Source organism: Pleurodeles waltl, chromosome 4_2, assembly GCF_031143425.1.
Source record: "Pleurodeles waltl isolate 20211129_DDA chromosome 4_2, aPleWal1.hap1.20221129, whole genome shotgun sequence".
Classification (NCBI taxonomy): domain Eukaryota; kingdom Metazoa; phylum Chordata; class Amphibia; order Caudata; family Salamandridae; genus Pleurodeles; species Pleurodeles waltl.
Window position 1 is genome coordinate 419,774,772 of NC_090443.1, and position 16,953 is coordinate 419,791,724.

The 16,953-nt window shown below is 47.0% G+C and overlaps 1 protein-coding gene across 1 annotated transcript in view; it reads right to left on the minus strand.

The window, feature by feature from the left end:
* The window catches only part of SYDE1 (synapse defective Rho GTPase homolog 1), a 142,032-nt gene that overhangs the window by 81,459 nt on the left and 43,620 nt on the right, over nucleotides 1–16,953 (minus strand). The window contains exons 2-4 of the mRNA XM_069231653.1: nucleotides 11,578–12,591; nucleotides 8,148–8,921; nucleotides 3,532–3,755 (exon numbers count right to left, since the gene is read on the minus strand). Of these exons, the coding sequence (XP_069087754.1) occupies nucleotides 3,532–3,755; nucleotides 8,148–8,921; nucleotides 11,578–12,591 (2,012 nt within the window). The remainder of the gene's footprint in view (nucleotides 1–3,531; nucleotides 3,756–8,147; nucleotides 8,922–11,577; nucleotides 12,592–16,953) is intronic.

The window sequence follows — 16,953 nt, forward strand, 5'->3', positions numbered from 1 at the left end:
GTGGACGGAGCAAGAGACAGACAAAGGGGTGGGTGGTGAGGCAAGAGACAGACAAAGGGGTGGGTGGTGAGGCAAGAGACAGACAAAGGGGTGGGTGGTGAGGCAAGAGACAGACAAAGGGGTGGGTGGTGAGGCAAGAGACAGACAAAGGGGCGGGTGGGCGTATCGGCAGGGCAAGAGGCAGGCAAAGGGGTGGGTGGGGCAAGAGGCAGACAAAGGGGCGGGTGGGCGGGGCAAGAGGCAGACAAAGGGGCGGGTGGGCGGGGCAAGAGGCAGACAAAGGGGCGGGTGGGCGGGGCAAGAGGCAAACAGGCAGACAAAGGGGCGGGTGGGCGGGGCAAGAGGCAGACAAAGGGGCGGGTGGGCTTGGCAAGAGGCAGACAAAGGGGCGGGTGGGCAGGGCAAGAGGCAGACAAAGGGGCGGGTGGGCGGGGCAAGAGGCATACAAGGGGGCAGGTGGGCGGGGCAAGAGGCAGACAAAGGGGCAGGTGGGCGGGACAAGAGGCAGACAAAGGGGCGGGTGGGCTGGGCAAGAGACGCAGATGAAGGGGAAGGTGGGGAAAGAGATATAGATGAAGGAGCGGGCCAGGAAAGAGACACAGATGAAGGGGCCTTCAGGGAAAGAGACACCGACGAAGGGGTTGGCGGGGAAAGAGACACAGATGAAAGGGCAGGTGGGACAAGAGACACATGTAGGAAAGTGACCTTTTGCATGGTTACCCCCCAACTTTTTGTCTGATATCTGATGCTAACTTGACTGAATGTGTACTGGGATCCTGCTAACCAGGCCCCAGCACATGTGTTATTCCCTAAACTGTACCACTGCTTCCATAATTGGCATACCCCTGGTACACAGCTAAGTCCCGTGTACAAAGTACCAGTGGTACCAAGGGCCCTGTGGCAGGGAGGCTCTCTAAGGGCTGCAGCATGTATTGTGCCACCTTAAGGCACCCCTCACCAAACACATGCACACTGCCATTGCAGATTTTGTGTGTTTGGTGGGGAGAAAAAGGTAAAGTCGACATGGCATCCCTCTCTGGGTGCCATGCCCACAAACTGTGGCATAGGTAAGTCACCCCTCTAGCAGGCCTTATAGCCCTAAGGCACGGTGCACTATACCACAGGTGAGGGCATAGCTGCAATAGTGTCTAAGTCCATTATTAGACTTTGTAAGTGTAGTGTGGCCATATTGAGTACCTGAGTTGGGAGTTTGTCATTACGAACTCCACAGATCCATGGTGGCTTCACTGAAGACTGGGAAGTTTGGTATCAAACTTCTCAGCTCAATAGACCCACACTGATGCCAGTGTTGAATTTATTGAAAAATGCACACAGAGGGCATCTTAGAGATGCCTCCTGTATTTCACCCAACCCTCTAGTGTGAGGGCCATCCTGCCACTAACAGACAGGAATCTGACTCCATGAGGTAAGAGCCTTTGTGCTCTCTGGTCAGGTACAAAGCCTGCTCTGGGTGGAGGCGCTTCATGCCTCCCCCCTGCAGGAACTAGAACACTTTGTGGTAAGCCTCAAAGGCCCCTACCACTTATTGCACTGCCCCAGAGCACTCCAGCTAGCCCCCCTCCCCCCAAGACCAAGCCCCATTTTTGGTGGCAAGGCAGGTGGGAAAATTAGTAAACACCAGGAGGTGAGCCAACCCTACCTAGGACCTCCCCTTAGGTGCCCAGAGCTGAGGTGAACCTCTACTGGCAGAATCCTTTATCTCGTTTTGGAGGATGTTGGCCAACAGGGTTAGGAATGTGACCCCTCCCCAAAGGGAGTGAGCACAGGAAGGGTGTAGTCACTCTTAGGGGCAGTAGCCATTGGCTACTGCCCGCTGACCCCTGTAACGCCCCTAAATCTAGAATTTAGGGGTACCCCTGAACCTTGCTCTTTAGATTCCTGATGACCTGAAAGAAGAAGAGAGACTGAAGAGCCTCACCAGCAGAGAAGACTCCAGATGACAAATGACTTGGCCACAGCCCTACCGGCTTGTCTGCAGCTTCAAGACTTCTGCTACAAGTAGACGACCCGTCCTGCAGGACCAGTGACCTCCACAAACCCCCAGAAGACTGCCTGCCTACCCAAGGACCAAGATCTCCTGAAGACTCTAGAACCGCCCCGGATCCGCGAGGCCTACCCACTCTTCACCTGATGCCCACGGACCACAGGTACCCCTGCACCTGCAGCCCTTTGGCCTTGGGGAACCCAACCAGCAGGGGGCTCTTTACTTACCTGTCCAGCAGTTGGTTTTCTTCAGTCGACTCCTTACACCAAGTGACCCCGGGGTTAACTCATTGAAAAGCTTTGGGCTCCTGATGCTGAGTTTGCACCTTGTACCTGGATGCCCTTGTGCCGCTGATGGTGTGTGTTTGGTGCTGACCTATGCCCCCCCCAAAACACCCCAGGGGCTGAGCTAAACCCCCCAGCTCTGTGCCCTGAAGTTGCGGGTACTTACCTGCAAGCTGGTTCTTTCTAAGTGCCCCCATTCTCCCTAGGATTCCAATGGCTGCCCGACACCAACTTTGACCTCTGCACCCGGTTAGCCCCATGTGGCTGGTGGTGCACCCTTAGTGTCTTTCTAAACTTTGCCCTGTAGCACCTTAATCCCCGAAGACTGGGATCATAAGTCAAGTACTCACCTGCAAATTGTGTTGTTACTTTTCCTCCCCTAGGACTGCATTGCTTTCTATGAGAAATTGCACTGTGTCTACTTTTGAAATTGGAAAGTACTACTTACCTGAAAACTGTTTTACCTGTGAATTCTAAACAAAGTGCATTTGATACTTGAAAGTGATACATTCTTGAAACTGGATTTACTTACAGCAAAGATACTTTATTTTTAGAACCAAAAGGAACAAAGTATATTTCTGATACATAAAACAACGGCCTGGAGTTAGTCATTGAGTGCGTGCCTCATTTCTTGACTGTGTGTGCCTAGCACTACCCTCTTATAAGCCTAACTATAGAGGCGAGGAGGAGGGCGGGGCAAGAGACATGGACCAGTGAGAGCACACAGAGCCAAACAACACTGAGGGGAAAGAAGTAGCCCAGGGAGCCAGCTGAAAAATATGCTTTCTAGTACAGTGCTTAAACACAAAGTAAAAAGTAGTGGCTAAAACAATGGGCAGTGGAAGGACAAAAGAAATGCATCCATACTCCAAAGGAGGATCAAACATCTGATCATCAAGAAAAAGGAAGCAGATGAGGGTGAGTACGGCCAACCAGCAGTAAGCAATGGGAGGTTGCTAAATCCAATTTTTGAAAACAAAAGGTCTTGAAGAGACAGCAGATGTGCTTTATAGGTAGGACCTAAAACGAAGGTTAATTACAGAAGAAATGTTTTCATGATGTTGATGACAGGGCCGCTTTGTCACTTGAGATACATTAGTAGAAGCCTGGCGCCTTCAAAGAGAAGCAGAACTTTTTGAAGATGATGGGTCTCATCTCCAACCAGTAGTCACCTCTTGCCCCTCATAATCACACTCATTTCCCAATATTTCCGAAAACACCAAAACGGGATATCTCGCCTACCTTCAGCCCGCGCTTCTCAATCTCAGCCACACACTTCTGGATGAGCAATGGCACCCGCACTGTTGCCTGCTCACGTTCCACCAGCTGCTGGAGCTCCACCCCAAAAACGCGGGGCTCCCGCTCACCCTCACTCGGAGTGGCATCCCACTGCTCCACCAGGGTCATCTTGGAGTACAGAATCCCACGGGGCTCCAGTTTCACAGCCAACAGTTGAGTCCTGGAGCCTGTGGGGTGAAAAAGACTTAATCAGCACTTGTTTTGGCGGGAGGGTTTAGATTGACTGCACATAATAATTAAGAATAACATTAAAATGGCAATTCCATAGCAAACACAACAACATAAGATTTCTGTGTTCACTGAAGGACATTGCGTCTCCGCGCAGCATTTCCATTTGGAGGATTAAAGAGGCGGCTTGGCAAAGTAGTGTGAACGTGCGCCACCCAAGTGACAGCATCATGGCAGTGAAAGTGTGAGACCTACAGAGAGCGGTGACAATGGCATAAAGCAAAATGACAGCCCCATGCAGAATGTGATGGTCTGCACTGACACACCCATATCTCCCAGATATCCAGAATATTTAGAATGAATAGGGGCCCACTAAAGTATAAGACACCTTCTGTGCCTGAGGGTTTATCCCACACCCCTGCGGGAGGATGGGAGTCAGACAGCAAAAAAGACTATGACGGAGACAGAGGAGACCAAGACAGAGCCCAAGAGAGAGACAAGAGCGATGTAGTCAGGGACAGGAGAGATAGAGAGAGAGTGAAAGAGCAGGTTAGACTGGCAGTGATTGAATCAGTGAAGGTGAGTGTGCAACAGAGGGGGACAGACTGAATGTAATAGAGTGCAAGACTAAGTGTGAGAATTAGACTGAGAAAGAACCCACAGAGAGTGCATGCGACCTGTGAAAAAGTAGAACAACACATGGGAAATTAAATGGACAATTAAGTAAATAAATTAAAGAGTGATGGGAGACAGAGAGAATAATAGTTCCGGTGAAAAGTGTAAAAGTTAAGTGAATATATGAAACAGTGAGTTGTTGGGCAATGAGGACAGCAAGAATAAACTAAATGAAGCTAGAGAGTTAGTGTGAAAGAGTGATTTAAAATGAGTAGGGGACGAGAAATTTCAAAGGGCGAGGCAATACATTAAACTGCTAAAGAGTCAAACAAGTGTACAGCATATGCCTATGCATGTAAACCTACATATTTTGATTATATGTATGTATTTAGATATGTACATTTCTTTGGACAAATATATATACTACTTATGGTTTCAAAATATAGATATTATTTAGGTCTGCTTAACAAATGTATATATTGTTTATGGTTACAATGTATGGATCAATACATAATTTTATGCTTACCATGTATATAGGTCACTGCATAGTTTTCAGATGTTATTTGATTAGATGCTTGTGGGTCCCTGTTTATTTTATTTATTTATCACAACATGTAAATGTAATCATAATTATATCTGTATGTGCTTCACTACTGAAATATTGAGGAAAACCAAAATTATATATATATGAATATATATATATGTATCCACACAAATAAATTAGCTTTTACATATGGCATTACATGAAAGTCTGAATTTCTAACTTTCCATACTTGCGCATATGGACCTTTATACAATACAATTTTATATCTCTTTATTTTGTTTTCCTTAGACATGTATACCCTTTCTATGTAGTTATGTATTTATATTTATTACTTTACTTCTATTGTGGAAAGAAAAAAAGAAAAACCTCAAACTCTCTCCAAAGCAGTACTCTATGGGTCATTCTATACCTCGCTCAATATAACCTGTACTTCCACTCTCTGACTCATCCCAAACCTCATTCTACTACTATGATCTCTCATACAACCACTTCCAGACTCTTACCTCCACTATCCCTCCTTGACCCACCCAAAACGTCATTTTATTACTATCATCTTTCTAATAACCCTTTATAGACTATTCCCTCCTGCATCCCTCATTTGACTCATCCCAAACCTCATCCAATATGAACCCCAAAAAGAACAGTATCTAGACTTTTCTCTCGTCTATCCCTCTTTTATCCTATTCAATCAAACTAACAGACTGACATGTCCACTGCCCAAATTATAACAACCTATATTTCCCTATTCTAATCCCATAATAATCCTTTGGGTTCCACAGTAGCATGCTACTCCCCAAAAAGCAATTCAAAGATTCATCAGGGATAGTAAATGCTATATAAATACAATTACAATACACTACAATAAAGAGTGTGTGAGGGAGCAAGAAAGCAAAAGCTGCAGTCAGTGAGCGACTGTGTGAGCGCAATACAAATGTGTGAATGAGGAGTGAGTAAATGCGTGAGGTATGAGAAAGGGTGACAGCTCAGAGGAATGAAGGAATGTGTAACAAAAGTGTATGCTAAATTGTGAGAGTAAGTGTTTGACAATATGGTTGGGTATAAGGGCCAGATGTAGGAAAGCATTTGCGAGTCGCAAACAGCAAAAATTGCCGTTTGCGACTCTCAAATCGCATTTTCCTATTCAAAAATGCATATTGCGAGTCGGGACCGACTCGCAAAATGCATTTCAGAATCGCAAATAGGAAGGGGTGTTCCCTTCCTATTTGCGATTCGGAGTGGTATGCAATACCATTTGCGACCGCATATGCGGTCGCAAATGGTGTCGCAGTTACCATCCACTTCAAGAGAGGTAACCCACTCGCAAATTGGAAGGGGGACCCCTTCCTCTTTGTGAATGGACCCCAAATTATTTTTTCAGGGCAGGTAGTGGTCCAAGGGACCACTACCTACCCTGAAAAAATACCGAAACTAAAGGTTTCGGATTTTTTTTTAAGTGCAGCTCGTTTTCCTTTAAGGAAAACGGGCTACACTTAAAAAAAAAAAAACTGCTTTATTTAAAAGCAGTCACGAACATGGAGGTCTGCTGACTACAGCAGGCCTCCATGTTTGCGAGTGCCTATAGTCGGTATGGGGCCGCAATTTGGACAAAGGTCAGCCTGACAGATACTCCTCATGTTCAGGTCAGGCAGCCAGGAGCAGACATGCGCGATTTGCGCAGACTCCTGGCAGCTTGAGCTGAACTTTGCTGGCCTGAAGAGGTCACAGCTCCTGTGGGCGTGACCTCCTCGGCCCAGCAAAGGTGCCTCGAGGCCCTCCCCCTCGGTGACAAAGGAAGCGTCACCCATTGACATCGACCTGGTTGCTTCAGGTTTAAGCCCTGAAGCCCCCAGGGCGACTGTGAATCAGTGACACCTCGTCACAGAGTGGGGTGGGGTCAGCAGTCTCACTGACCCTATCCCACTCTGTGACGAAGTTGGGACTGCTGCCTTCGGGTGTGTGTGAAAGAATGAGTGCAAGTGTGCTGCCCACCCCCCTCCCTTCTAAAACTGCGGGCCGACACTGCAAGTGATAGCATTACCGGTTGGAAATTGAGTGGACGAACTTAGGGCCAGATGCAGGAAACACTTTGCGACTCGCAAACGGCAAAATTTGCCGTTTGCGACTCGCAAATGCGTGTTTCCCATGCAGAAATGCATTTTGCGAGTCGGGACCGACTCGCAAAATGCATTTCCGAATCGCAAATAGGAAGGGGTGTTCCCTTCCTATTTGCGATTCGCAGTAGAATGCAATTCCATTACCATACACTTGAAGTGGATGGTAACCCACTCGCAAACGGGAAGGAGTCCCCATGGGACCCCTTCCCCTTTGTGAATGGACCCAAAACTATTTTTTCAGGGCAGGTAGTGGTCCAAGGGACCACTACCTGCCCTGAAAAAATACCGAAACTAAAGGTTTCGTTTTTTTTTTTAAGTGCAACTTGTTTTCCTTTAAGGAAAACGGGCTACACTTACAAAAAAAAAAACTGCTTTATTTAAAAGCAGTCACGAACATGGAGGTCTGCTGACTACAGCAGGCCTCCATGTTTGCGAGTGCCTATAGTCGCTATGGGGCCGCAATTTGCGACCCACCTCATTAATATTAATGAGGTGGGTCTTTGCGACCCCATAGCGACTGAGACACCGCTCTGCATTGCAAATTGCGACTTGCAATTTGCGAGTCGCTCTGACTTGCAAATTGCAAGTCGCAATTTGCAATAATGCTACATCTGGCCCTTACTGACCTCAGATAGAGAATGTATGACGAGTCAATTAACTAACTGAACGATGCGTGGATGAAGGAGTGAAGGTAATGTGTGGAAGGGTTAATGAGGAGCTTTACACAAGAGGAAAGTATGACAAGATTTTATTGGGAGACAGGTGGCTGAATGTGTGGCAAATGAGTGAATGACTGGGTTATGGATGGAGTAGCAGGGTCCAAGACAGTTTTTTCCCTGGCTTTTTCTGTATCTGGAATCTCACGTACACCCGGTGTGTAGATTTGGGGGGAGCTCAGTGACAAATCCCATTTAATCTGTGTCACTTTGTGCTCAGGTCTCATGTTGTGCTTTGCACGTAGTAGGCTCCTAAGAGGACTGAATCTGTCATGTGGTATATAGAACGGGGGCTACCCCAAGCGTGAACAAGCAGCGATGTCCAGTTGGAAGTCTGATATTCCAGACCTCTGGGACCCCCTAACCACGTATCCAGACAGCCCGAAGGCACCCCGGCCTCACCTTTGAAGATGTGCGGCAGGCTGACCGAGCCGTGGCAGCAGACTCTGTTCTTGCCAGCGACTGGGTCCCAGGAGAAGACGACGAGCTTCAGCAGCTGGGCACTCTCCAGCTCCAGGTTGAAGGTGTGGTTTAGGCTCTGGAAGGCCGCCCGGCAGGTCAGCAGGGCAGTGCGTGCCCTGTTCACCCCGTCCACCTGAAGCGCGCAGAAGATGTCCTTTGAATCAGTCTTGGAGGACTTCACGTCTTTCACCCCGTACAGGTGCACACTCACCAGGCCCGACAGGTGCTGGACGCAGCGCGGGTGCGCACTCATGCAATAATGCCGGAAGGCGTCCACATCCAGCTCGCAGCCCTTGTCCTCCTGTGACCCTCCCGAGTGACGCTTGTCTGCTTTGGCGATCAGTTCCGGGGAGTCCCCGTCACTCAGGTAACCACCTTTGCTGGCGGCCTTGGAAGCTTGCCCCGCCTTGCTGCGCCGCATGGCCTCGCGCGTGGCCACGCTGGTGTCCAGGTGGTAGCGGCTGATGACGTTGCTGGACTCCTTGGGGGACGAGCCGTCGGGGTCCGGTCGGCTGTTGCGTGTGCTCCGTAGGCTCAGCTTGCGCCTCAGCTCAGGCAGCTTCTTCATCTTCATCGAGAGGCGTCGTACCGTGCCAGGGGACTTCATTTTGTTGATAGCACCCACCTTTTTGGAGGCCTGGGGGCTGTCCGCTGGGGCAGGACTCTTCACTGCTTCCAGGTCCGGACTGGCAAGAACCGGGCTAGAGGTCTGATCTAAAGGAATAAATGCACAGTAAAAAAACAATTAGGAATATAAACCATGCTCTGGCTTGCTAGTTACAAAGCGTCTCTTGCAATTGGTGCATATGGCACCTTCCTCAGTGAGCGACCCCACTCCTTTGATTAGTGAAAATTATTTATTCACATTCCCAATTTGGGGCATGTATTTAGACAAATGTAGCCAAAACTGCAATCCATATCTGCTACTAAATTATCCAGGTTGAAATTCCAACACTGTGGCTTTACCTGGATTGAAGGCCACTTCAATCAACGAAGTTGCATGGCTTTTAAATTACCATACTCAGTTAAACACTCCATATACCCAACTGCATACCCTAAAAATTAGGAGGACATCTGCAAAGAGAATGATGCTTACATTCTCAAACATTTCCACGTTTTATTTCCAAATCGGACAGGCAACCAGGGAAAAACTGTTCTTTTATCAGGAGACAAGATAATGAACAACTGAGGGCCATTTTGGGAACGTAATCACAAAAGATAATTGTTTTAAGTGGCTTGTAATTTAAAACAAAAATGTAAAAGGACTGCTATAGAATAGACAATGGATTGCCAGTGCTTTAAATGGGCCGGTACTGAGTACCGGCACTTTTTTATTTTGAGAGGGAGATTACCGGCCCATCTCAAGAAAAACGTAATACTTTCAATTGGAGAGTACCGGCACTTCTTAGAAACAAGCGGGTACTCTGATTCAGAGTACCGGCACTTTAATTTTTCCATTTCAAGCACTGATTTATACACTAGAGAAGTGGTTTCCAACCTGGGATCCGGGGACCCCTGGGGGTCCGTGAAGCCTCCACAGGGGGTCCGCAACTACTTAGAAAATTACAACATATTAAAAGATTATTAAAGTGTGTATAAATAAAGAAGCTGAATGTACAATTGAACATTTTAAAATGTACTGTAAATGTGAAGGAATTAGAAATTGGAGACAAAAAAAGAAAGTTAGTACCCACAGATTGATTCATGGGAGCAGTGCAGGTGCACCCAACAGTAAATAGATGTTTTTCCTTTGCATTGCATTTTTGAATCACCTTTATTTAATAACTAATGCATTTCTCCTTCTCCAGCATCAGCGGTTTAGATTCTCACGATAAACAGGGTTGAGGACCAACACGTACAGCTTTGTCTTGCATAGTTTTGCAACAAAAAAAATCAAATTAGTGACTTTTACAACTCAGAAAGAATTTGTGACTAGGACAGGCATTTCTCTTTTGAAGCCAGCACCACAATGCTTTCGGCCCTTGGGCCTTATTAAGTTATTTTGTGTGTTTGCTCAATATATCATTCAAATTTTTTCTCAAACTGTAGAGTTGATGCTTATCCACAGTTTACTCAAGACAGTAACAGTTTGGAAGCTCCATAGTTATTGCCACTACAACAAATGGTGCTTTTTCTGTTGAACCAATCAGTACTCACGTGCTTACAGCATTTAGAGTGTCGAATTTTCACTAGAAGGCTGGATGTTTTCATTCTACCAGTTGACCCACAGACAAGCATCCCCCACCAGCAACAACTGATTTCTTATCTTTCAGATTCGTTTACTAAAAAGTATGCATCTTATTTGCCAAACCTGTCTGATGCCCATATCAGGCCGCTTAACATACATCATTAATTTGGTCTCACTATTCAAACTCTTGCCTGTAAGGTGTCCTTTCCATCTGTACGCCCTGATATTATCATGCAGGGATTTCTTCTTCTGTACAGGAATATTAATAAATTCATATCCTTAGGGTGGTTTAGTACTTAATAACTACAGGATTATGAAGGTGACCATTTGTATTAGAAAAATAAGATGAACAGCTTACTTCCCACCTAGGGAATCCGCCATTTACATCATGAGCAGTGTGTGATTGCCGAAGGTGTGTGACTAGGAGGAAACGTGTAGGTAGATCATAGGAAAATGTTTTCCATCAATTTAGGCATGGATTTTTGAATTATTGTCCACTAACATTGCAAAATAAGCATAATTTAATACAAAAATTAGGTTTGTTTTAACACAATAAAAGTGTTTGACAAATGTAATGTATTAAAAGAAAATACATTAAAATGGTCTCCAGGACTATGATATCACCGCTCTGCTGGTTATAAATGTGAGAAGATAAACCTCATGAGCAGAGAAAGACAACCTGTGTCGAAATTACCCCTTCGGAACAAAAATCAGAATCAAGAAAGAGTTCAAATATGTTTTACTCCGGCTTACACTACATTTCATATTACAAGGGGCACCCAACTTAGGCAACATGGACCATGCCCTATCACACATTGAAATGTCTAGAGATGATCTCCAAATCAATTGCCTATAAAATGCTATAATAGGAAGATTTAATCTTGGGGACTGCGCCATAGCTATTTTGTTGTTGGTTGTATACAAAAAATGGAGGTGGATGTATTATTTCTTTGCAGAATGATTGTAATGGCCAAGCTGAACACCAAATGAAATACATTTCCCTTCTATCAAAATTTGCCATGGTAGGTAAGTATGAACCAACCTCGTTTGAATTCATTATTAAGATTGGGGGTATACTTCTGGGGTGGAAACAAGAATATTCACTAGACATTGTATGATTTCACCCAAACCTGTGGAGTTATCATATGTAAGAATAAAATCCAAATAAACATACTTACTAACCAGTAATTTCAGCTTTCGATGAGAGATTGTCTTCAGGCAAACTCTGTGGTTGCAGTGCCCCAGCCAATGCTGCCTGATCACGGACAGTCTTAAAGGAGGGACTGTCGGCCAAGCCATTTATGGCTTGAGGAACAGTTGGTAATGCTTGTAATCCCAAGCTGCTAGAAGTCACTGTATCAGTGCTGGACCTCTTTGTGGAGTCAGCATGACCAGGTGCTGCCATAGTGCTACTTGTATGGGTTATGTTTCCTTCTTTTGCCACCATCCCCCACTTCTTCCAAGGGTCTGTCTTGTCCAACATAGTGGACAGGTCCTCATCTTCTGGGATGGGGTTGTACCAGATGTCTCCTTCATTGGACTGGGTGATAGACTCCTTCAGTTCATCCACAGATGTCATCGTCTGACCTTCTTCCAAGCCGGAGCCCTTTCCAGAGGAGAGCACCCATTCCCTGCTGCTTCGCTCCAGACTTTGGAGGTAGGCACCATGACCACTGTACTTAATGGTGCTAGAAGAGGTGCAAACTTGCTGGTGGCTGATAGAAACCTTGGTTTTGCTGTCCATGCTGCTCTGGTGGTGGCCAGTAAACTTCATAACTGGAGTAGAAGAAGAAGTCCTAGAAGTGTTCTCCTCAATCCTCAACACATCCTGGAGAGGATTTGGGCTAGGAGAACAGGAGAGGTGCTCTGCATTGGTCTTCAGTGAACATCTTGTGTCCCCTGGGGTGGATACTACCTCTGGAACACTGCAGTTCATGCTGGTCTCAGGAGGCTGTCCACACAGCCTGACTGAGTGGTTCTGAGGATTTGCAGCTGCCTGGTGACCAAAGGGATGTTTCCTACTAAAATAAATCCTAGGTTCCCTAGTGCAGGAAGAGAACCTGGCCCAGTTCTGTTTTTTGGCCACAGTGATGCTTGGTCCTCGTGGGCAGACATCCTCTGAGTCCGCAGGCACTGTTTTGTTGGACTCTTGGCCAGAAGGGACACAGCCCACCTCAGAGGTCTTGGCTGGCCGGTCTGTAAAACAAAATACTAGAGATTAGCGTGAATAGGCACTCTTAGATACATGAATCTTAACATGTAAACTGCTTGCAGATATGTATCTAATGTAGAAAACACCTTTATCTGCCTTCAACAGCCTACATATTTGGAACACATAACGCAGGTGTATGAAGTTGTACCACCTCCCCACCCTCGGTCACGGGCATGACATAGAGGCCTGTATCCTTTGAACTGCTCCAAGAGCAGTTTATAGAGCCCGAGAATGAGCTGCCTTTTATCAAAGAACCGCAAACTAAAATCGCCTAGTTATCAAGGGGGCAACAGTGTTATCGAATGTGCCACAGACACGGGTTCCCCAGGTTGTCGGCCTCTGCTCTGTCCTGGACACAGAGACCAATGCAGTCACGAGCTTCTGTTCCAGTTTTCTCAGCACTTTGCCTATTACCCTGACAGTCCTTACCTTTAGGATAGCAAGGTTAACCATAGGAAGTAGTGCTATAGCCAAAGACTGCGTCAAGAGACACTTTCAATCCAGCTGGTCCGCTCCTTATTATTGACTGATCATTAGACTGTGTAGTACCCAATATAGTCAAACCTAAAAAGCAGCATATCTGAGTAAGGCGCAATGTCCCACTTTTCTGAAAAGTAAGCTCGAGGTTTCAGAACAACCCCCTCACGTTACATCGAGCTGGCGGGGAGAAGGGGTGAAGTGAGTGGGTAAGCAATGAAAGGAAATATTGGAAATTGAAAAAAGGAAACGCGAAAATAATTATTGGGAACGCAGGGAAATGAGAAACAATAATGGAGAAAAAAAAATGAGAAAAACATAATGAAGGTTGCATGTGAAAACGGAGAGGGTGGAAGGGGGGAAATGAAACGATGTAACGAAACGAGAAGGCTTTTTATTATTTAAGACAAATGAAACGAAAAAGTGGAGAAAGGACTGTGCTAATGACAGGACTGCGCCATCGACTATTTAACTATTAGGAATATAAGCAGCAAAGCTACAAAGAAGGTATGTAGTTCCGCAAAAGACAGGTGAAAGAGGAGGAGGAGAAAAACGGGGATATGCAAAAGGAGCCGTGGTGAGGAGAGAGCTCAGGGGAGCAGATCAACTGCATCACCGACGAGGCAGTAAATACATAAATTATTACACAACGCGACAGAAACCCCCACCTTTGAAAGGGCTGGTTGAGTTGCTGGATAATGAACTAGGAACCTTTACTTAATGCAAGTGTTTGTAGCTTCTTTTTTATAGCAGCATTGTATGGTTCTTGGTTTAATCTGTGTTTTAGGAGCCATGGCAAAATAAAACATTGCTGCTGGCACGGTCTCAGGGCCCAACCACGGGGAACTATTACCTCTCCCCCATCGCTTGTATACATGATCTCAAACCATCCCTTACAGACCCCTTTTAAACCACCCATTCATCCACCCGCACTTCTCAACTCACCCTCCCTTGGACGATGCTTCCCCCTAGGGCTGACTGTCACCCTACCTGAAAACCTCCACGCCGCCCAAAAACATGCTTTACGATATTTCCATTGTTTTCAACGGGATCGTCCCCCAAAAGCCCTCGATCGCACCCTGTGTGGGGTCTCAAAAGGCTGAGCATTAGGAGCCCCTTCCCCAGAAATGGGCATAGCCCACATTGTGCCCCGACTAGTTCTGCACTATGTATGTCTGGATACAATAGCTCTTAGTGTAGGAATGGAAAAAGTGCCGGTGAACTAGAAGGAAATGTGAAACGGAGGAGGAGGAGAGGGGAAAGTGGTGGCGAAAGGCTGAGGGAAATAGGATGACATTTAGCAATCCGCACAGCAAGGGGAAAAGAAAGGAGGCCCTTTAAAGAAAAGGTATGAGCTACAGGAGAGAAGCAGGAGTGGGTGGACAGCAAGGGATGAACAGAGTGAGAGGAGGGATACGGAAGAGTGAGGCAGAGGAAGCGAGGCCTCCTTAGAGGCCCGGGTCTCCCCTTCATGGAGAGCTGAGCGAGACATTTCTTTAGGGAAGCACATTCCATGCAAATGGAAGACAGATGGTTTGAGATTACAGAATCCCCGGGTGACCCCCGACTCTGCCCCCCTCCATAACCTTACAGCTTCCCCTCAGACTCCTCTCAGGGTCCAGAAATGGCAGAAGCGGAGGAAAATGTAACGTCACGGACTGGACTGTACGCCGGTGCCTGGAAAGGCTGGTGGGGCTGTGGTAAAGTCAGTCGCATGTCAGGCTGGTACTTCTGGCCGATCAATGGTCTTGGGCAGCGAGTCTCATGCTGGGCCTACACTTCTGGAAGACCTAGAGGGTTGGGGCAGTCAGCCATGTAGGGCACAGACAATTCAGGATTGCTGGTTGGCTGATAAGGTAGCCAGTCACATCCTTTGAGGCTGTTGCTCCTGGAAGGCCAGTGGTGCTGAGACCGACTCAATCACAAACCATCTGGTTTGCACTACTGGAAGGCTGGTACGGCTTGGGTACAGTTAGTCAATGTTATGTGGGTGGTACTTCAGGAAGACAGGATGGGACAGAGCCCCTAAAATCTATAATGAAAGGCACAGAGAAAGAGCACACAGGATGCAAAGACAAGAGGAGATAAGAATGGAAGAACTGGGGAGGGCACAGAAAAAAGGTGATAGGTTTTGTCTCGAAACTACCTACCAGCCTTTCAAGCACACTGGTAAGTCAGGAAATCGCCCTATTTCCGTACATATCCACCAGCGTAAATTGGAGGTCGAGGTTTCCACCACTAACTCACAAAGAAAAAAAATGCTTCTAAATGGTGTATTTTGAACGCACATTATTTTAGTATGCATTGGGCAGTATAGTTCAGAGCAGTCCAACCACCAAAATGCTAAGAGCATATCATTTTCCAAGCAACAACATTTTACACAAAAGGATTGTCTCCGTGCTGCTAGCCCTCTCGCTTTACCAGCCTAATATAAATGGACCACTGAGGTGGCCACTGTCAAATCCAGTCCTAGGATCGGGCATCTGGCAGCCAATGGCTGGAGTGCTGATGGCAGAGTGGAAGAAGAGGTCGCATGCACAGGTAATGGTTGGCTGGATAAACGGAGGTTATTGGTGGGGGGGCGGGGGGGGCGCTAGGTATAAAGCGAGTGTCCTGGACAAGCAACTGTGCTGTCAAACTCACCGAGGGCCAAGAACCTGCTAGGCGCAGGCACATCCTCAACCAGCATGAGGCTGCCAGCCCACTATTCAATAAATATTTCTCAGGTGAGATCAGTACATATTTTGAGGGTGCCAGGCACACGGGCCTACCTTTCATGAGGTTTACTGAAAGAGGTACCCTCATAATGCCTGCTCCGTTTACATATCACTGCCTAACTAACCCGCAACATTTCAATCAACAACCCAGTGCATTCTGGGAGCTATAGTTTTCATTGCTTTCAATTGAACCAATTGGACAAATACACTAATGGAAATGATTTATGATACATGGCCCTGGACTGGATTTGAGGTGTCTACATGAAACGCGCCGGCCCGGCACTCCTTCCTGGTGGAAGGCCAGCATCTTATGTGCTCTGTGGACGTGTGAGGCAAAATTCACCAAGGAGTTAAGTCTGTGCATCTTCTATTAGCGAATTAGTACGGAAAAGCAAACCACGTCATCACGTCACGAGGAAGATCCGAGGCATCTGCCTCTTTCTCTGGAACCTTATTCACCTTTCCCCATCCCCAACAACGTTCAAATCTTCCACCCCAATGGTGGCGCTTGACAAATTCTTATAACATCGGGGTGCCCCTCCCGTGCACAAAAAGTATCTGATCTTTAAAGCTGTCACCGCCCTCGGTCCCACAGAAAAACCAACACAGAGGCAAGCAGTCATTGAATCATTGTGGTTTGGTGTCAGGCGTCCAAAGAATGTGCATGCGGTCGTTGGCCGCTGGCCCGGACAGATCACCATCTGTTCGCCATAAGAGTGGAGAGATTTAGTGGGAGATTGGTTGAGAAAAACACTCCAGAAGGCCTCGTCTGTGGGAAAACGAGACTATGCAGGGAAGGACCGGCACCTCTGGGAATCCATGGAATGTAAGGATAGAGTGCAGCCAGGACGAGGGCAACAGTAGTGCCATGTTAGGAAACCCAGGGTTTTGGGGAATACTTTGGTCACCCTTGCGATGGAGGACTCGCTAGGTGCGAGAGTGGGGACCTAGAGACGACCCTTCTATTAGGATGGCTGGGGAAGCACATGGACAATGGAGAGTGGCGGGAGGGGCTGGGGAAACAAGATGACAGTGGAGGGCGGGCCGAGATAGGTAAGTCCCTGGACAATGGCGGGCAGATGGGAGGGGAGAGGGAAGCACACGGCATGAGGGATTGTGGCAGCAAACAGACAGCGCTGGGTGGGCAAGCAG